The sequence below is a fragment of the Rhineura floridana genome, chromosome 3 (assembly GCF_030035675.1).
Source record: "Rhineura floridana isolate rRhiFlo1 chromosome 3, rRhiFlo1.hap2, whole genome shotgun sequence".
Lineage (NCBI taxonomy): Eukaryota > Metazoa > Chordata > Lepidosauria > Squamata > Rhineuridae > Rhineura > Rhineura floridana.
Genome location: NC_084482.1, coordinates 207,575,771 through 207,596,662, shown reverse-complemented (window position 1 = coordinate 207,596,662; position 20,892 = coordinate 207,575,771). Strand labels below are relative to the sequence as shown.

At 42.8% G+C, this 20,892-nt stretch overlaps 2 protein-coding genes across 7 annotated transcripts; both read right to left on the bottom strand.

The window, feature by feature from the left end:
• Window positions 1–370: 370 nt before the first annotated feature.
• LOC133382430 (zinc finger protein 271-like) lies at window positions 371–11,087 on the bottom strand. 4 transcript variants are annotated; one of them, XM_061622159.1, is made up of 3 exons: window positions 10,970–11,087; window positions 4,460–4,900; window positions 371–1,678 (listed from the first exon to the last, which is right to left on the bottom strand). In XM_061622159.1, exons 2-3 carry the CDS (start codon window positions 4,839–4,841, stop codon window positions 1,140–1,142), a joined length of 921 nt encoding a protein of 306 aa, XP_061478143.1. In that variant the 5' UTR covers window positions 4,842–4,900; window positions 10,970–11,087; the 3' UTR covers window positions 371–1,139. The 4 variants fall into 4 exon arrangements, with proteins under 4 accessions (XP_061478143.1, XP_061478144.1, XP_061478145.1 ...); XM_061622160.1 differs by having other exon boundaries at window positions 4,460–4,897; window positions 10,970–11,086; XM_061622161.1 differs by lacking the exon at window positions 10,970–11,087 and adding an exon at window positions 10,630–10,786.
• Window positions 11,088–13,772: 2,685 nt separating this feature from the next.
• LOC133381342 (zinc finger and SCAN domain-containing protein 2-like) lies at window positions 13,773–20,491 on the bottom strand. Of its 3 annotated transcripts, none has more exons than XM_061620341.1 (5): window positions 20,383–20,491; window positions 20,175–20,254; window positions 18,862–19,017; window positions 17,970–18,438; window positions 13,773–15,425 (listed from the first exon to the last, which is right to left on the bottom strand). In XM_061620341.1, the coding sequence occupies exons 3-5, from the start codon at window positions 18,937–18,939 to the stop codon at window positions 14,500–14,502; spliced, it is 1,473 nt and encodes a 490-aa protein (XP_061476325.1). In that variant the 5' UTR covers window positions 18,940–19,017; window positions 20,175–20,254; window positions 20,383–20,491; the 3' UTR covers window positions 13,773–14,499. The 3 variants fall into 3 exon arrangements, with proteins under 3 accessions (XP_061476325.1, XP_061476328.1, XP_061476327.1); XM_061620344.1 differs by having other exon boundaries at window positions 13,773–15,422; XM_061620343.1 differs by lacking the exon at window positions 20,175–20,254 and having other exon boundaries at window positions 20,383–20,459.
• Window positions 20,492–20,892: the final 401 nt, after the last annotated feature.

The following is a 20,892-nucleotide window of genomic DNA, read 5'->3' as shown; positions in this document are numbered from 1 at the left end:
TGCAAAGTTGATCATTTTAGCTTTAAATGCAAACTAAATTGAATTTCTCTCCCATCCCTACTCTATAGCCAGTTTTCATCTACATTTATTGTTTAATATTTTATGTAAACATGTTGCAAGGCTTGCCTACAAAGTAGTATATAAATATCTTAAGTAATACACTAGATCAGCCTTGTCCAACCTTTGAGCCACAGATGTTGCTGGACTGCAACTCCCATCAGCCCCAGCCAGCATGGCCAATGGTCAGGAATTATGGGAACTGTAGTCCAGCAACATCTGTGGCCCAAAGGTTGGACAAGGCTGCACTAGATCATACTACAGGGTGTTTAAAGTGGCATCCTTAAAGCAACAAGTATAATAAAAACAGAGGAAAAAGACACAAGACTTTATTGGCAAATATAGCAAACACATTCATACTTACATAAGCAATTACCAAATAAAAGATGAATTTAAAATGGAGAAACAACCAAGAGAGTGATTTACCTGCCCATGGAAGAACGGAGATAACAGAAACCTTTGGACCATCTCCCCCACCCCCTCAGTCTCTCTTCTCTGCTTATTCAACTTCCCTCCATAGCCACATCTACCATCCCTTTTGACTACTTCCTCCCATAGGCATTTAAGGCCACCATTAACTGAATAAATATACTTTGTCAAAATTATTCCACTAAAAGAATTAAAATCACTTAAGACCCATAAAAGCTTAGGCAAGGCTAGGGAGTTCCACATAAGGTAACCACATAAAAAGGCACTGTTTCAATTGACTGCCTTCCTAGAAACTCAAGGACTTCAAGGCAGAACCCCATCTTGTCAGCTACAAGTAGTGGGAGTTTCCGATGAGAATTTCTCCCCTATGAGTTCTTTGACATGAAAAAAGTGTGTACTACAAACACTACAACAGTTTCCACGCTCCAAGCAGTTATCACATGAGCTCTTTGTAGTCTTAATTCTCTTATGCGCATTAATTTGATTAATCATCACAGAACTTGCTGCAGTTTGAGAATTTATATGGTCTCTCTGCTATACGGCTTAGTTGATGTATTGTAAGGCTTGTGCTGAAACAAACTTCATTGATGCTTTGAGCATTCAAACGTTTCTCTTCAATGTGGACAGTTTTAGGATTAAGTAAGGCTTGATGCCTAGTTCGTGGCACAGTCCTGCTCCTCCCCTTTATGGGTTCTCTGATGTGCTTTAAGATTAGAGTTGGACCTGAAGTTCAGTTCACACTTCGGGCATTTATAAGGCTTCTCTCCAGTATGGATTCTTCTATGTATAATAAGGTCTGAACTCTGTTTGAAGCCTTTTCCACATTGTAGGCATACATAAGGTCTTTCACCAGTATGGGTTCTTCGGTGGGAGATAAGGTTTGAACTCTGTTTGAAGCTTTTTTCACATATGTCACACTGAAAAAGTGCCTTTCCTGTGTGAATTCTTGCATGTCTAAGAAGACCAGAGCTTCTATCAAAGCTCTTTCCACACATGGCACATTTATGTGGTTTTTCCTCTGTGGGGAGGGCTGGAGACTTAGAGGCATTTTCCCTCCTCTCCTCTGTGTGGCTTCCTACTTGCTTCCTTCGCTCATCTTGAAACCGCAAGTTATCTTTTACCTCTTCAGGCTGAGGTCCTTCAGACAGTATCTCACACGGCTCTCCCTCACCCTCAGTCTCCTGAAAGTCTCCTGGTGGAATAAAGAGAAAAACCCAACAGGACTCAACATGAGAAGGAAAGCCACAGTTTGTTCTCCCCCAAAGTGCTTTGGTGTTATTCCCTTTATTTAAATTAGCTTGTGAGTGGAGGGACAGACCCTGCATGAAGCTGTTTCCTACAGGAAAGCCCATTACAAAACAGCACCCACACCGCTGGAGGATTGCTGCCTCTGCTCATTAGGCAGGAAAGAAAGCTGCGAATGCCTCTTCTTCCAGCCTGATGCCACGGCCCCCGACAGCTCTGGTCATTCCGGGTTATTGAATCCTATCTGTCGTGATCAGTGGCTGTCAGAACCCGACTTGGCCGAGGCCCAAATATGTTCCAATGGCCCGAATTGGCTTGGCCTCATCGGAATCCAGTGTACAACTCGAGTGCAAATCTCCAAAGTGACTGAACCCCAAATGGAACATTTCCCCCTTTTAGCAGTTGTAGTTTCATGTAGGATGATACAGCCCTACACAGGGCCCTTCAGGCTGAGGTCCTTCAGACAGTATCTCATACGGCTCTCCCTCACCCTCTGTCCTTTGGAGCACAATAAATCGACTGGAAAGTTTTTTCTTCCACAAGCGGGACTATAGTTCCCATCATCCCTGACTATTGGCCATTGTGGTTGGGACTGATGGGAGTTACAGTCTGTGAACATCTGGAGACCCAAAATGAAGGGGCTACGGATATACCTTCAGAGTTAAGAAACCTTGAAGTAGACAAGATATATTTTTCAGGACCTCTAGGCCAGGAAGAAATGATTGATAGAGTCTCTCCCTGAGAACTAGATTTGAAAGAAGGAACCTTACCCAGTTCACCATGACCTGTACCTCCCCTTCTTATTCAGATGAGGGATAGAGATCTCAGCCCAACCCATAACCTGCCCTCTCTCAACACAACAGGAGATGACAAATAAGAGCCTCGGGGGGGCATGGAAAACTTCATTTGACCCTTGAGCCCCAAGGCAGGAACTGTGGGGCTTTGGTCCTCCAACCCTACAATAGAACATGGGACATGCAGCATAGGTAGCCAGGAAATCCCCGTCAGGGACATTTCCATACACAGAAAGAAATTAGGAAGCGTCTCAAATTAAAGCCACTTCCTCCAAATGCTGAAACACATATTTTTTTTCTCAAGACATGTTTTCTGTATATCCCTGCTAACTGAGGCCTATGGTTCCTGCAGGTAATTGGGGAAGTAAAGAAGTTAGGGCTTAATTTTTAGTGTAACTCTTAACCTTAAACTGTTAATAAGCGCTTCTCCTAATTCATGTTTAATTTCCTCTATTTGATGTGAAGGACAGTAAACACATGTCAAGGTTTGATGAGATGGATTAATCGATATGTTTATTTGGACTATGGTTATGACAATAAGATTATTATTATTATTCACGAGATGGATTAATCGACATGTTTATTTGGAGAAAAATTGATAGATATATTTCTTAAAGAATTGAAACCTCTCTTTGACTTTTTGTGGAAAGAATAAAGTAATGTTTATGAGACTTGATGATTAATTAAGATAACTACTGGAGGAAAGTGATTTTATAATATAATTTAAGAGACAGGATTGTTATATATTGTAGACCTATAACTGATTTGATCTGCGACAAATGGGAAGTCAACATTTTATTTTTTTGTTTAATCATTTTTGTTTTGTTTTGTTTTTTGTCTTTGAATGTTTTATGATTTTGTTTTGTATGTTTTATGAAAATTTGAATAAAAATTATTGTAAAAAAAAAAAGTAAACACATGTCAAGGTGACATATTGAGATGATGACATACTGGAATTCTGGGGTATGTGTCCTTTTGAGGAACCATATAAATGTGCTGCGAGAATTTTAGGGGAGCAAATTTTTGGGCTTTCATGGTGTTTCCATCTCAGTCTGACTTTCTCTCCAAACAGCTGTTTGTTCTTGATCTTGTGTTAAAGATAAAGGTGCCTCTAATGGATCTGTTTCAAAAACAACATGAGGCTTTGTTTTCTTCCACACAATGAAGCAGCCTCTCTTGACCATCCAAACTTGAGCTACAATAAATCATGTTACCCTTTAAAGTGCCACAAGACTCCTTCCCATTTCTGCAAACATTCCAAAATTTTCCCTATGAAAGTCTTAATGAATCTGCTGCCCATCTTTTCTTTTCTGCTAGGAGCTCCTTGGTGCAGCTCCCCAAGAGCTCTGCCTTAAACAAGCATGTTCCTACTATAAGGACAAGCCACTTGTTGGGTATCTTTAACTTGGATTCCTGCACTGAGCAGGAGGTTGGACTTGATGGTCTTATAAGTGCCTTCCAGCTCTACGATTCTATGATACTGTCTACTCAATGCTACATCGAATGCAAATGGCAGCAAACTACCCCTCCTTGCTTATCCACTCACAGGAAGAAATTTATCCCCCACCTTTTCTAGCCATGTTCTTGTTGGGAGTAAACCATCAACACATGTTACAAATGACCTGAATCAGTGGGTGGGCAATTGCCTTTCTATCTATTCTTTCCTTGACTGATTCCTCCTCTAAAGCATTTGTTGTTTTTGCAAGCTTTTCTCCCCCTTCCTTCCTTCTCTTCCTGTCTTTGTTCTCACTTAGTTAGCAATGGCTCCCTGAGTGCAAGCCACATGGCTTCTTCAGCATGTATGACTTTTCATCTTTGTAGTAATAAGTTTCTTTACTCTTACAGCTCCCAATCTTAACAGCCCAGTTATTTCTGCACTCTGCAGTAATATGTATCAACCAACCTAAACTCTAACACATATATATGCTCCTTACTTTCTATGTGGGCTGTCGCAAATCCAGCAGTGCTTTCCCAAGACAGTGAGCTTTGATTTGGTTGTTCATCCTTAGAGATTCTCAATTGAGCACCAGGACAATCCTCATCTCTCTTTTCTGGTTCTTCTGGTTTGAGGGGTATTCCACCTAGACCCCTCCTGTGTTCTGTGTCATTTCCCTTGTGCCTCCTTGGTCCATCTTGATTGCTCAAGTTCTTGTTTTTGTGGATTCTTTGATGTTCTGTGGCTCCACAATTGAAGCATTTTCCACACTCTGAACAGATATACCAGATTACAGATTTATCCCTTTTCTGTTCATTTCCTTCTTGCCTCCTTGGCACATCTTGATTGTGCAAGTTCTGTTCTGTGCTTTCCTTGTCCATTCTTTCTGATGAGGTCCCATACAATTCTCCCCCATGCTCCCTCTCCTGTACATCATCTGCTGGAAAAGATAAAAACTTCATATTAGACAGAGTTGAGGTTGAAATTGTACAAAGCGCATATGCACATTTTTATTTTCATATTTACTTATACTCAGGCCCTAATCCTTCTTCCTGAATCCTGGAGCAGATGATAAAGCACCTTGAAAAAAATGCAGTAATTACTAGAAGCCAACATGGATTTGTCAAGAACAAATCCTGCCAGACTAATCGTATCTCATTTTTTGATCAGGTAACCTCCCTGGTGGAATTCTGTGGGCATAATATACCTCTACTTCAGCAAAGCTTTTGACAAATGTGCCCCATAATATATTAGCAAACTAGCTAAATGTTGGCTACAGATTCATACTCAAAGAGTGCTTATTAATGGTTCCTTCTCAAACTGGGGGGAGGTAACAAGTGGGGTACCGCAGGACTCTGTCCTGGGCCCAGTGCTCTTCAACATTTTTATTAATGACTTGGATGAGGAGGTGCAGGGAATGCTTATCAAATTTGCAGATGATACAAAATTGGGAAGGAGGACAGAAACAAAATTCAAAGTGATCTTGATAGGCTGAAGCAATGGGCTGAAATTAAACAGGGATAAGTGCAAAGTTCTATACCTAGGGGGAAAACCCTCATATGTAGTTATAAGATGGGAGATTCTTGGCTCAGCAATACTACATGCAAGAAGGATTTTGGAATTGTTGCCGATCACAAGCTGAATATGAGCCAACAGTATGATGTGGCTACAAAAAAGGCAAATGCTATTTTAGGCCGCATTAACAGAAGCATAGTTTCCAAATCACATGAAGTACTAGTTCCCCCTTTTTGGCACTGGTTAGGCCTCATCTTGAGTACTGCTTCCAGTTCTGGACACCACACTTCAAGAAGGATGCAGACAAACTGGAACAGGTTCAGAGGAGAGCAACAAGGATGATCAGGGGACTGGAAACAAAGCCCTATGAGGAGAGACTGAAAGAACTGGGCCTATCTAGTCTTAAGACGACTAACGGGAGATAAGATAGCACTGTTCAAGTACTTGAAAGATTGTCACACAGAGGAGAGCCAGGATCTCTTCTAGATCATCCCAGAATGCAGGACATGGAATAATGGGTTCAAGTTACATGAAGCCAGATTTTGGCTAAACATCAGGAAAAAACTTCTTGAGTGTTAGAGCAGTACAACAATGGAACCAATGACCTAAGGAGGTGGTGGGCTTTCCAACACTGGAGGCCTTCAAGAGGCAGCTGGACAGCCACCTGTTGGATTCCTGCATTGAGCAGGGGGGGCTGTACCCAATGGCCACATAGAAGGCTTCCAACTCTACTGTTCTATGATTCTATGGCCAATCGTCTGACTCCGGTGTTCCCATGGAAGGAAGGAGGAGGCCGTGTTGTGTATTTGTAGAAACCTCCAACTTCTATTGCACAAAAGTAAGAGTCACATCCATGGATCAGACCTGGCCCTCTATTGGTACAGAGGCCTTGAAAGGTTACCCACAAGGGAATACAGCCCTCAGGTGGAAGAAGGTCCCTTCACCCTTTCCTTACATGATGCAGGTGTCTTCATTTCTTAGCAACGTCAGTGTCCACCTGGATTCTTGTTTCACTGGGGACTCTTCCACAAGGAGTGGTGATATCGGCAAGACTAGCCCCCTTTCCAATGAATGCATAGGGTCGAGGATTCTTGCTTTCTCCCTTCCTCCATGTCTACATAGAGTCCTTGTATGTCGAACATTAGTTCACCTAAGCTCACAGGTTATCAACAGCAGTCGTCCAATGTAGGTGGAGAATAGAGGAGAGCCCACTCAAGAATTCTCAAGTCTTGGCAGGTACCAGAAATTTTCTATTTGAGCATCAGACTTCAGACAGCAGAACAGTCTTTATAATATATACTATTTATTCGTATCTTGCACACTACAACTAAGAAAATGCATTCTAGGTGGCCTTAGCCATCATTACAGAAACAGAAAAACAGAAATATATATGTCAGCATGAAAGAAGTTGCTGGATATCCATTTAACATGCAAGTATAAGACTCTGAAGACACATCTTAGTTAAAACAGGTTACAATAGATGAAGGACTAAGTTAACCTGTAAGTCATATTACAGAGCCAAAGTACTTGGAAATGCATGTCATGCTATATCACCCATCAGATGTCATGGATGGAATACATGGATGCTTGTGTTCTGCATCTTTGACTGATTTTTATACACTTATCTAAAGGAAGGCGTGTTCCCATGATCTTATCAGCTACTGCCTGTTCACAGCTCTTTTCTGTGCCTACTTCTACATCCTCATCAGGCTGTCAATCAGGGCATTAGTCTGGCTTCTGGTGGGACCTCTATTGTCAACTCTCTGGAAAGTCTGCTTTGCCCCCTCTACAAGTCTCAGCCATGCCATATAACGAGCTTCCTTTTTTACTTCATGTTGATAGTAAACATAACACATTGGCTGTCTGCCCAGACCTGTTATCTCTGTGACTGTTCCAATTGTTTTCTTAGGAAAATTAAAGTTTCAAGTCAGGAGACAGAGGAAAAGAGGCAGATTTAAACTACTCCTTTTATTGCAAATCTTTGGCTCTTTATGCAAAAAGCAGACTTTATAAGCTATTTCAACATATCTTAAGCATATTCTAAGCAAATATAAGCAGATGTAAATGATTACAGCATATTTTATGCATGTTTTAAGCCATAGCAGTGGATTCAACTGCTTGTCTCCACTGAGTGAGTTTCCAGCTGAGGCTCTGCATTTTCCTGACAAATATGCATTTTTGCCCACTATGTTGTGGATAGTGGTGGTGGTTGTCTTCTATTTCCCATCATTAGCATCTCGTGTGCGCCTACTGATGGTACATATTTCTCCACATTACTGCAGAGTACAATAAGAGAAAGAGGGAAAACATATGTTGAAGAACCAGGAAAAATAAGAAGACTAATAGGAAAGAAGAAACTTTGATGTTTGGAAGAACATGGGGAGTTTCAGGAGTAGTGAGAGGCAACATAAAAGGATGTTGCCCCTTGGGCCGCAAGTTGTCCACCTGTAGGATAGAGCATAGCTCTGACCCATTAGCAGCTCTGTGTCCTACAGCAACACACTGAAACAGTCTCACCTGGAGGGGATTCTTCTGTCACTTCTGATCCTAATGGGGGACATGAGGGATTGTCTTCCTCCATGGCTCTCTTCACAAAAACACCACTGCAGTGTACCAGATGAGAATCAGAGGCGGCAATCTAGGCTGGTGTGCTGAGCTTACCAAAAGGAGATTGTAACAACAGAGAACCAACACCAAGAAGAACCTCCAATATGTTTTTTTTTTTTTTACTGCCTTCAAGTCGATTCCGACTTATGGGCGACCCTATGAATAGGGTTTTCACGGTAAGGGGTATTCAGAGGGGGGTTACCATTGCCTCCCTCTGAGGCTAACAGGCAATGACTGGCCCAAGGTCACCCAGTGAGCTTCATGGCTGTGTGGGGATTCGAACGCTGGCCTCCCAGGTCGTAGTCCAACACTCTAACCACTACACCACACTGGCTCTCTCCACTATGGTAGCTACCATTCATTTTGAGAAATGCTACCTTGCTTCTAGAAGTACGCTACTTTCTTTGAGGTCAAACCAAATTGATTTATTTTTTTCTGAATTACATACACTGTGCAATGCTATGCACGTCTACTCTGAACACAATGTTACGAAGTTCAGTGGGACTGACTCTCCGGGCATAGGAATGCAGTCTTACAGTTTGGAGAATACATAGGGTGGTATTCAATGCTAGTCCTACTCAAAATGGACCCACTGAATTTAAGAGACATGACTAACTTGGGTTAACTAATTTCAGTGCATCCACTGAGTAGGACTTAGCTGAATACAGTAGGTATATCCTTACTTACAGGCAGCCCCCTAACCTGAAACAGCTTTTCACCTCAAAGAACAGACAACATAATAGGGGCAAACATAGGAATTAGACTTTGTAACAGACCAAGATGACAACGTTGGCCCTGAATCCACTTACTTCAGGACCTTTTGACATCAGCCTCATCCAGGAACAGGCTGATCTGTCAATTTCAGTTCTCTGTCTCTCATGTTTCCATTTTTAAATACAGTTCTCCATATTTCTGCACCAATTTAATGATTTTTTTTAAAAAAAATCCTCATGAAGATTTGTCAACATATCAGCACAATTGTTTCTTAACAAATGCATGTTTGTATTAAGTTTTGACTAATGTACACCTTTTTGAAAGCGGTTTTCACCAATATAATGCACTTTGTGTTGTTTCCATGGCTATATGTCTATGCACAATTTCCCCTAATGTGTGCATATTTAAACACATGGTTTGGTTGGAGAATTGCATTGCTAAGTTTGGATAACTGCTAATTTTGCCCAGTGTCTGTGTTTCAGTTCACATATAGTTTCAGAAAGTGAGAATTTGGTAAGTTTGCCTTTAAATGCTGAATGAAATTCCTCCACCAGCTTTAGCTACAAAAGTAGGGGCTCATCTTCCACTTTGATATGTGTGCAATCAAGTCCTATTCATGTCCTTTTGCATTGTACAAACAATTCATCTCTATGCACACACAAATTAGCAGACATGAATTAGACAACCAGAAATGGGAATATTCAAAAACCAGCAGGGCACATTTCAAACTCCCAGCACACCCTTCTATTGACCTGAAAGTTACCCTCCTTACGGTTGCCAGGTTCTTGGCCTGAGACTGATCCTGTATCTTTAGGAGAAGAGAAAGTCAGCCAAGTGCAGGTGTCCTTGCAGTTCTGCAATGGGAAAAACCACAAGGTGGAATCCTCCCTTCCCCCTGCACAAGATACAGAAGACCTCTTGGAGGCTGGGCCTGGCAACTAAGAGGTCTTCTGTATCTTTAAAAGTTGTGCAGGGGTGAAGGGAGAATGCCACCTTGTGGTTTTTCCCATTACAGGGTTGCAAGAACACCTACACTTGGCTGACTTTCTCTTCTCCTAAAAATACAGGATCAGTCTCAGGCCATGGACCTGGCAACCCTAACCCTCCTCCAACAAAAGAACTTCAAAGGGAGAGTCCAACTGGAATTTTCAGATGCATTGGACTCCAGTGGTCTGATAGGAAAGGATAAATCTACTCTGGTTCAGGCAAGCTTATCCTAGGTCACACCTGCACCATACCTTTAAAGCATTATGGGTGGCATTCTGCGCTAGTCCCAAAGATGTTAATAGACACAACTACCTTAGGCTCATTAATTCCAATGCGTCTACTCTGAATAGGATTTAGTTGAACACAACCCTATGATACTACTTTCACAGTCCTGCCTTTCCTCAAAGAAACCTGGGAGCTGTAGCTTGCAAAGGTTGCTAAGAACCTTTGCAATGTCTATTAACTTCAGTGGGTCTACTCTGAAGACTAGCATTGAATACCACCTATGGCAGTGTTTCTCAACCGGTGTGCCTCCAGATGTTGTTGGACCACAATTCCCATCTTTCCTGACCATTGGCAATGCTGGCTGAGGCTGATGGGAGTTGTGGTCCAACAACATCTGGAGGCACACCGGTTGAGAGACACTGACCTATGGTGTTTGAAATGGATGGTGCAGATGGGGCCCTAGGATGTGTCCTCATCTTAAGGTACCATGAAGCTATTGTTTTTGCTGCAATAGACTGATCGTTTTCACTTCTCTGGAAGCTCTAACACACACTCCATATTTCTCGTCCTGTTACTTTTGAAACACTCTGGTGCAGTTTCCCTAAAGCTCTGCCTCAGTACCTCCTATGGTTGCGAGGACACCACCTCCTCTTCAGTGGCACTGAACGCAAAAGAAGTCATCTCTTATTCTGCTGTTGGGGATCTCCCAATCTCGTCATCCTCCCAGTAAGAGATTTCCATTTCTCTGATCTCCTTTTATCAGAGCAGCAAAATCTTCTTTTCAGTTAACTCACCCAGATCCCCCTCTGAAGCCACCAGAGGGCCACAAGCCAGCCCCAATGCAACACCCACTCCAGGGAGAAGGGGGTGAAGTTCCCACAGTCAATTAATACCAGAGAGAAAAGCAGCTGGTCCAATCTGGACCTTCTTTCGAGGAATCCAGCCTCTGTTTCTGACTTACCGCTTCCACGTTCCTAGGTACAAATCAGCTCCTGCAAAAGAGACAGCTATGGCTTTCCTTGAGCCTTCTCATGGCACAATCTCTCTCTCTCTCTCTCTCTCTCTTCAAGCTGTGCATTTGCTCTCTTAAGTGGGGCCAGCTGTGAGCCCTTTCGCTAGCATTTGCTGGAATGGCTGGGAATACTAGACTAAGGATGCAAGCCAATGCATGTCTACTCAGGAGTAAGCTCTATTGGGTTCAATGAGGCCTCCTCCCAGGTAAGTGTGTAATTACAGCCTAAGGCTGCAGCCCTAACCCCAGGAGTAAGCCCCATTGATTTTAGATATGGCCAGGATTGCAGTCTAAAGTTGGTTTTGGTCTTCAGAATGCTAGGCTGTTAATGTTGTGGCACAGTCTTTTATATTAAGTACCTAGGGCAGATGTAGCCAATTTGGTGCCTTCCAGGCATTCCTGGACTTCAGCTCACATCAGTCCTTACCTGCATGGTGTGCGGTCAGGGATGATGGGTCCATGGAAAAGATACTCTTAAGAAGGGTGAAGAACATAAGAAGAGCCCTGCTGGATCAGGCTAATGCCCATCTGGTCCAGCATCTTGTTCTCACACTGGCCAACCAGGTCCCCCAACGAGTAGCCCACAAGCAGTACCTGGGCTCAAGAGCATCTCTACCTGCTTCTGATTCCCAGCAACTGGCATTCAGAGGCATGCTGTCTCATACGGTGGAGGTGACATAGCCATCATGGCTAGTAGCCATTGATAGCCTGATGATCCTCCCTGAATTTATCTAATCCTCTTTTAAAGCCATTTACGGTGGTGGCAATCGTTACCTCTTGTGGGAGTGAATGCCGTAATTTGAGCTACGCACTGTGAAGGAGTCCTTTTGTTTGCATGTCTTGAATCTTTCAATATTCAGCTTCACTGGATATCAGCAAGTTCTACATTATGAGAGAGGGTGAGAAATGTGGCTCCACACTATGCAGTTGCAGTGCAAAACGTCCAGAGGGCACCGCATTGATTACCCATGATCTACACCAGCCTTTCCCAACCAGTGTGCCTCCAGATGTTGTTAGACCACAACTCCCATCAGCCTCAGCCAGCATTGCCAATGGTCAGGAAAGATGGGAATTGTGGTCCAACAACATCTGGAGGCACACTGGTTGGGAAAGGCTGACCTAGAGATTGGTCATTCTTGAGAGTGAGGGAATGGGCGGGCATGAATCGAGAACAGGTATAGGTTAACTGAATGACAGGGGTGTGTGTAGATGTGGGTCCCACTGAGTGGACATGTTATGAGCGAGTATATCCTATATTGGGATTTTGATATTCTATAGCAGGGAAGGAGAATCTTCATCTCTCTAGATGCTGTTGGACTCCCATCAGCCTCAGCCGGCATGGCCAATTGTCAGGAATGGTGGGAGTTGCCTGCCAGCAGCATCAGGAGGGCCAACATCATGATCTTCCCCACCAATTCTACATACAGCATTTAAAAAATATTTGTGGCGTTTTAGATGCTGCCCTTTTGTTTTGTTTTTCCATTTGCAAACTGCTTTGCAATCTTTTCTGATGAAAAGCAATATGTAAAGACCACCTCTGGGAAGAAGCATGACCGGAAAACTAAAACCAAACAGCTGGTGTCTAGCACTCTTATTTACTGTCAGGAGTGGCCGACCTTTTTGGACTAGGGGGGTACATTTGGAATTCTGTACTGTCGGTGAACGGAAACTGCATGGCCGGAGCTAGCATTCCTCACCAGATGGGGCTGCTCCACTTCCAGCTGAGCCACCAAAGAAGTTTTTAGAAAATCAGTGCTTGCCCTGATCTCCCCTTCCCAATTGCTCTCTTCCAGTGAGGCTTTGCTTGCTGTAAAAAGGGGGCTGACACAGCCATCAGAGGAACACAGGAAGCTGCCTTATACTGAGTGAGAGCATTGGCCCATCTGGCTCGGTATTACCTACACTGGCTGGCACTGGATCTCCCTTTTAACTAACAGCTGTGAGGCAATCATGACACGGGTTGCATGCAATGTTGTTCCAGTTTGACCCCTAAACCAAACTGTTAGGAAAAGTAGTGACAAGGAGTAGAACAGGCTGACAAATGAGGGTTAGGAGGAACCCCTTTCCATCACATTCCAGTTCATATTTATCTTGAATTCTCGCACTGTGTATTCTGGAGGTCTCACTCTCTCCTAAGTAAGGGTCATTGCTCAGCTGGTGGAGCGCACTGTTTTGCATGCAAATAGGCCGAAGTTCAATCCCTGGCATCTCCAGATAGGATTGGAATGCCTCATGTCTGAGAAATGCTGCCAACCCATATAGATAATACTGGGCTAGATAGACCAACAGCCAATATAATATAATATAATATAATATAATATAATATAATATAATATAATATATGATAGCACTCTTCAAGTACATGAAAGGATGTCACACAGAGGAGGGCCGGGATCTCTTCTCGATCGTCCCAGAGTGCAGGACACGGAATAATGGGCTCAAGTTGCAGGAAGCCAGATTTCGACTGGACATCAGGAAAAACTTCCTGTTAGAGTGGTATGACAATGGAACCAATTACCTAGAGAGGTAGTGGGCTCTCCAACACTGGAGGCATTCAAGAGGCAGCTGGACAGCCATCTGTCGGGAATGCTTTGATTTGGATTCCTGCATTGAGCAGGGGGTTGGACTTGATGGCCTTATAGGCCCCTTCCAACTCTACTATTCTATGATTCTATTCCATGTGTGTTGAAAAAGTTAGCCTACATTTATAAGCAGTGATCCTTCTTGCTTAAAGGACAAATATAATAAAGAGCACGGGGGGGAAAACCCACTCACTTTTATTAGTAAGCAAACATAGTGGTAAAACAATCTAAAAAGCAGCAACAGCTACTGTACCAGTTTATATTAACAACTGAGTTATGGAGATGCCAAGAAGCCTTTCCAATATTTCCCTCCTTTCCCCTTCTGTGGGGATTCAAGATTCTTACCCAGGAAATCCCATTGTGCTGCCCTCCAGGCAGATGTTGGTGGACTATTACAACTTCCATCAGTCCCAGCCAGCATAACCAATGGTTAGAGAACATGGGAGTTGCAATCTGACATCTCCTGGAGAGCACCATGTTGGGTCCACTTAACCTAATCGCCTAAATGGTGATTCAGCTCCGTTATCAGAAGAGTCCTCATTGTTATCCAAGTATTTAGATGTTTACTCTGTGATGAGAAGACTCCAGTGCAAAGGAAAGAAAGATGGTTGCCTTTGATCTGATAGACGAAAAAGCTCAATTTCCATTTATCTAGCTACATTCAAAGACATTTTCAAAAAAATGATCAAGTACCATGAGTTCCACATCAAACAGTCACTAAAGCTCTTCTTCATGCTATCACCTTCCTAGCCTTAAAAATCTCACACAACTGATTTCCTATATGTTAACTGATCACCTATATATGTTGGGAGGCTCATAAGGAAATGTGGTCCATTTGGAGTCCTTGATTTGAAATAAGACATCTGCAGAACCTGCAGCTCTGACTACATTCTCAGATTATGAGGCTTCCCTCCTGTGGGTATTCTCATGTTCATGAAGGCTTGATTCATCCTTAAAACTCTCACCACAGTTTGGACATTGGTATTTTCTATCCACTGTATGGCTCATTTCATGTGCTTCAACTCCTACCTGACTTCCTGCTGTTTTCTCACATATTAACCGTTTATATTGTTCTTTTTCCTTGTGAGTTCTTTGATGTTTAATGAGGCTTGATGCTTCCTTATAACTCTTTTTACAAACTAGGCATTTATGGGGCCTCTCCCCCGTGTGGACTCTTCCATGTATTGTCAGCTTTGAGCTGCAAGTGAAGCTCCTTCCACATTCTTTGCATTGATAGGGTGTGTCCCCTGTATGCATTCTTTGATGTAGTTTCAGACTCGTCGTCCAGCTGAAACTCCTTCCACAATCTAAGCATGTATATTTTTCTTTTTCACCGTGAGTTCTCTGATGTACAGCAAGGTGTGATGGTAACTTAAAAGTCTTTCCGCAGACCAGGCATTTATGTGGCCTCTCTCCTGAATGAATTCTTTCATGGATTTTCAGGTTTGATTTCCAGTCAAAACTCCTTCCACACTCCAAGCATACATGCCGTTTTCTTTCCATCTGCGGTTTTGAACATTGAGCAGTGTTTCCAGTTTGCCAGTTGCTTTCCCTAGATTTTGACCCTTGAGTTGGCTTTCCCTTTGCAGAGATTCTCACACGAGCAGGACACTCCTCATCTTTCTTTTCCGGTGGCTCTTGTTCAAGGGCTATTCCACCCAGACAACTTACAGATTGATCCCTCCTCTGCTCTGTGTGACTTTCCTCTTGCTTCCTTGGCCCACCTTGATTGCATAAGTTGTCTTCTGCCTCTTCAACCTCCATTCTTTCTGGTGAGGTCCCATACCATTCTCCCCTATTCTCCCATTCCTGCACATCATCTGCTGAAACAGAGAGAAGCTTAAGGTTAGAGAGAGTTGGCAAGCTGGAAGTTGAATTGTAGGAAGTGCATACAAATGCGGAAATCCAATACTTCCTTGTACTCAAGCCCTTATACATCTTCCCAACTTCCATCCTGCTTGGGTGGGCAACATGTTGTAACTGTGAGAGGTCATCTGAGCTTGCCTTAATTTAAATTTACAGTGTGCCTTAAATGTTGTCATTATTGTTTGTTAATGTATTACTGCCCCTTTAAGTAAAAACAAAGTATGACTCTGGGAGAAGAGAGGGAAACATGGACTTCTGGGCCTACAGAGAAGGAGTTCTAGGCCTGCTGAGCCCTGTTTAAGCTTTTGTTAAACTGCAGGAATAGCTCTATAAGAAAATAAATGAATCTGTTCACATCTTCCTTGACTGGAGTATAACGCAATGACAGAATGGGTTGCATCTAATGCTGTGCTAAGTTAAAGTCACTTGGTGGTATCCTTGTTGCACAGGCAGAACACTGATGCGCAAGGGAAAACACATTACGAAAGAGTGTTGCGCAACATATTGCATAACAAGAACTAGCTGATATGCAGCAAGCTTCCTCTAGTGCAACTGATGCATTCGATTCCTCTGTTGCACAACCTTTAAAACTCAGTCGCCTGCTAGCGCAGGGGCGGGGAACCTGTGGCTCTTCAGATGTTGCTGGAATACATCTCCCGCCTGCCCTAGCAAGCATGGCTAATGGCCAGGGAGGATGGGAGATGTATTCCAGCAACACACGGAGAGCCAAATGAAGCTTGTTGCACCACAGCTGCTTCTAGTGCAGTACGTTGCACAAGTTTCCTTGCTCTTGTGCTAGCAGACAGAGAACGATGGATATAGCCCTTTAATTGAATGAATGAATGAATTTATTTCAGTCATGGACCAGCCATTTAATTGCTTTTAGCCATACCCGAATGGTGTTAAGCAGTTCTTGGCATTGTATCAGTTTCACCAGTCAGTTCCTAGATGTCAGGGGTTCCCAACGTGATGTTTCTGGGCTCACATGCACTTGCAGAGGCCTTCCCTGACGTCCCCACTGAAATTAGGCTTGAAAGAAGCATGCGAGCGTAGCCGACAGAACAGGTTGTGGTGTGTGCTTTGTTGGGAGGCACGTGTAGTACCTACTCTAGATTCTCTAGTTTGCAAATGTGCCCACAAGCCCAAGGATGCATATATGTAAAGAAACTAGCCTTTGAATGAAGTGTTGCAGGCTTCCTATAGGCATCTCACTGGTCACTGTGAGAACATAAATGCATAATGCATTTTATGTATTTCAATAGCATTTTATGCATTTTAATTTACTGTAACGTTTTGTGCTTTTATTGTGTATTTTATTATATATGTGTGCGATTTCATTGTAGCCGCCCTGAGTGCCCTGTTGTAGGGTAGACGGGTGGGATAGAAATATTTTAAATAAATACATAAATAACCAGGACGCCATGGATGGGTTCTCACTTTGGCCAACCAGATATCTATGGAAGCTCGAAAGAAGGACCTGCGAGACAACTTCCCTCAGGATGGTAGCCCTGTTCCTTTAGCAAAGGACCTCTTGTGCGTGACTTCATTACATCATTCTCCCACAAGGCTGCTCCATGCTTCTCTTCCCCAAGCCTGCTCGCCCTCGTGGGAGGTCCAGGGGAGACCTCCTCAGACCTAGTTAGATTAGTTATCCCTCCCTCTTCTGTTTATCATCACCATCACTATCATCATCTGTTACAGTGACCCATGGTCACATGATATTCCAAGAAGCTCTGCCAGAATGGATCTTGTGTGAAAAAAGCCCCACATTCCTGAGCACACACAAGGTTTTTCTAAAATATTTAGAGGAGGGGAAAAACAAGAGCTGTTAGCCACTTCATGGAGTTCAACAAAATCCCTCTGCCCCCTTCACTTATTTTTGCTTAAAGAAAGTTCTAACACAGGCACCTTTCTCCTTTTTCAGAAGCAATTTCACTTCGCTTCCCATCTCCTTCAAAAAGTTGAAATAAAGGTAATTCAAAGGTTCAGCAGACTTCTATGTTATAAACCATCCATTTCCCATAGACCAGGCACCTGTAATTGTTGTCCTGACCAGGTTTTCTTATAGATGATGGGGGTCCTGACTGAAGCTTTTTGAATACTCAGCGCAGGCATCTCATTTCTTAGAAACATCAGAAACCACTGGAACCCTGATTTTGTTGGGGGCTTTACAAATCCCCCCCCAAGAATGGATTCACCCACTTCCTACCCCGAGTGGGTCTGTTGTTGGCACACTCCTCTTTTCTCACTTGCCAAGGCATTTTTCTGCCCACTGCATGGGGAAGCAGTTCTCTACCTTAACTTCCTTGATTAATCTCCCAAAAGCTCTTACTGATTCTGAGTCTAGTAGACATTTCTCCCCACTGTTTGTGGCCACCCTCTCTTTGTCTGTTGGAGAAATGAGAGAAACCCAGGCAAAATTGCATGGACTAGGGAAATAAACATATTTTTAAAAGCAAGAAATACAGGGAAAAAAATTAAAACCAGAAAGTTATCATCACCTTCCTGCTTGATTACTATGCAGAGTTGACCATGCTCAGTTTCCTCCTCTTCATCTTCTTCCTGTTTGATTTCCACATATTGTTGGCCATGCTTGCTTTCCTCCTCCTCACCTTCCTGCTTGATTTCCTCCTTGTCATCTTCTTCCTGCTTGATTACTACATAGAGTTGGCCATGCTTGCTTTCTTCCTCCTCACCTTCCTGCTTGATTTCCATACATAGCTGCCCATGCTCGATTTCCTCGTCGTCATCTTCCTGCTTGATTTCTGCACAGAGTTGCCTGTGTTCCCTTTCCTCATGGTCACCTTCCTGCTTGATTTTAACAAGGAGTTGGTCATGCTTGATTTCTTCCCAGTCATCATTTTCCTCCTTGATTTCCCGTTTGATCACTGTCCACAGCTGCCTCTGCTCAGCATTGGACACAGCCTGGCCTTCAGTGGATGGACTTACAGCTACCTCCGCAGGTTCTACCTAAGAACAGCAGAAAGCAAGTTCTGAGGAACACACTGCACCAGACTCACTTTTCAAGGGCTGGAACTGAGTGGCCCACAATGTAATATTTAAGGTGCTACATCAACATACACAGAGTGCTTTTTTGGTTAAAAAAAAAAAAGCCCTGCATGCACCCCACAAGCTTTGACCAAGGGCTTAAGACAAAACTTCAATATTTAAGAAATCTTAACATAGACATGGGATATTTCTCGGGCCTTCCAGTCAGTGAAGAAATCCTCTACAGACACTGTCAGCCTAGACCAACACAATGGAAGGGACCACTGCAACTAGCCTACCATGGCCTGTGGCTCCCCATCTTGGTCGTAAGATGGGAAGGGATCTTAGACCTGACCCCATGACCAGTCCTGAGTCCCATACCTACAGCACAGTAAAAGGTCTCACCGGGAGGACATGGGCGGTTTCTCCTGTCCCTTCCATCCCTGCTCCTAATGTGGGGCTAGTGGGTTTGTGTTCCTCCATGACTCTCCTCACAAAACTAGCACTGAAGTATAGAAGACGAGGATTGATGTTCGTAATCTGTTTTGGTGCACTGACCTCCTGTCGAGAGAAAAGTGATAATAATGAGAGATAATCGATACTAATAAAAACCTCTATTTCTTTTTAGAGATACTAAACATGTTCAACATATGCAATTTTTTTAATGGAGAACTTACACACACCGTATCTCTTACTATTTTGCAAATACATCCTTTCACATGAGGCATTGGGGGGAGTAGGCATGTCCTTGGTTACAGACAGCCCCCTAATCTAAGACAACTACTCACCCCAAGGAGCAGGCATGTACCAGGGGGACAAACTCTAGACCTAAACAACATTAGCCACAACAGCAGAGGCTCATTCACCTGCTCACTTTCCAATTTGATATACGCTTTGTAGAGACAACAGACCCTCCACTCTCTATGGAAAGGAATTCACAGACACAATTTCATCATCAGAATTAGCTATAGGATGCTGTACTACTGATTTTGAAAATTTGCCATTCCCAAGCAAAAGCATTTAAAAAGGGGGAGCCCAGCTTGAAATTGCAGGACTGAAGCCTCCCAGTAAATTTGCTGTTATCACTGTTGCCTAAATAGAGATAACAGTGTCCTGTCCTACTACATTTCTTAATCAGTATTTAAGATTTTAAAAAACTGTTATATATAAGATGCCTAAGTAGACTCATGGTATATAAGACATAAGATAAAATCAATTGCAACACAAAATTACGAAGCATAATTTTAAAATAATACTTCATTGTATGTCAGATAAATTATTATTATTTATTAGGATCAGTTTCAGCTAGGGAAGTCTTTTTCTTTTTCAAAAATAAACAAAAAATAGACAAGGGTACATCCCATAATTACTAACAGTGAGTAATATGTTTAACATATAGCTCCTCTCTCCTTATAGGTAAGTATATATGTTAAGACCCATTTGCAACTTGGAGATTTTCTGTATTCTTCACTGTATTCTTCACTTAGCCTCCTTTTCATAATCTGAGGAAAGGCTTTGACAAAATGTTACTGCATGTGCCCTGGTGTGTATAGCACATAAAATCATACCACACTTCATAAAAATCAAATAGGTAAAAATCAAACTGCCTTTAGCTAATGCAGGCTGGCACGTTGAAAACAGTAGGTACCTCTCCAATCATTTATAAGGCTGATACTACCACACAAATCACTCCTTCTATGAATAGTCACTTTGCTTACCTTCTTGTAGGTTAAGTCACCCAAATATATCTCCAAAGTCAACAAAGGGCCACTAATCCAGCCCCAAAGCAACACTTAGTCTAGGAAAAAAGGAGTGAAATAAATTTAAAAGAGCATCCAGTGAATTAATTTTAGAGGAAAGGACATAGAGGTCAGAGCAGAAGCATAAACCCTAATTTTGAGCCCATTTGGGGGAATTTAGACTCACATCTCTTCATAGCTGAGTGTCACCCACTGCAAAATCAGAAACTTATGACCTTCTGACTCCCAATTCTCCTTTCTCTGTGCTCTATTAATTGGGGCCAGCTGTTAGTCTTTTCTATGGGGTTTGCAAGGGCTTCTGGGAATTGGAGTTCCCAGCAAGAAGAAACTCTTGACAGAGAGGAATCACGAAGTGAAAACTGAAATCAAACCGCTGGGAGTTTTAGTGTCCCTCTTGCACTTTGATTAATAACATTCCTGTTTTCAATGCATTTTGTGACTTAACTTGCACATACTCTCTACTTTATAAAACCCAAAAGGGATCCGTGCTTTTAAATTTTGGCATAGCTAGAGTTATGGGTGAGCAGTGAGGTGGCCAAGTTGATTGATGAAACCAAATTAGTCTGTGGGGCAGGGAAAAAAAAGGATTGCAGAGCTCCAAAAGAATCTCTCCAATCTAAGCAAATGGGTAGGGAAATGGGCAAATCTAATGGCCAGGAATGAAGGGAGTTGTAGT

Excerpts from the sequence above, each read along its gene's own strand:
- LOC133381342 (XM_061620341.1), bottom strand. The coding sequence starts at position 18,939 with ATGGAGGAACACAAACCCACTAGCCCCACATTAGGAGCAGGGATGGAA. Across the intron at positions 18,439-18,861 it reads AAACCGCCCATGTCCTCCCG|GTAGAACCTGCGGAGGTAGC; the intron begins GTGAGACCTTTT and ends TGCTGTTCTTAG. Across the intron at positions 15,426-17,969 it reads CATAGTAATCAAGCAGGAAG|CAGATGATGTGCAGGAATGG; the intron begins GTGATGATAACT and ends TCTCTGTTTCAG.
- LOC133382430 (XM_061622157.1), bottom strand. The coding sequence starts at position 8,056 with ATGGAGGAAGACAATCCCTCATGTCCCCCATTAGGATCAGAAGTGACA. Across the intron at positions 4,901-7,992 it reads GACAGAAGAATCCCCTCCAG|CAGATGATGTACAGGAGAGG; the intron begins GTGAGACTGTTT and ends TATCTTTTCCAG. Across the intron at positions 1,679-4,459 it reads TGCGACAGCCCACATAGAAA|GAGACTTTCAGGAGACTGAG; the intron begins GTAAGGAGCATA and ends TTATTCCACCAG.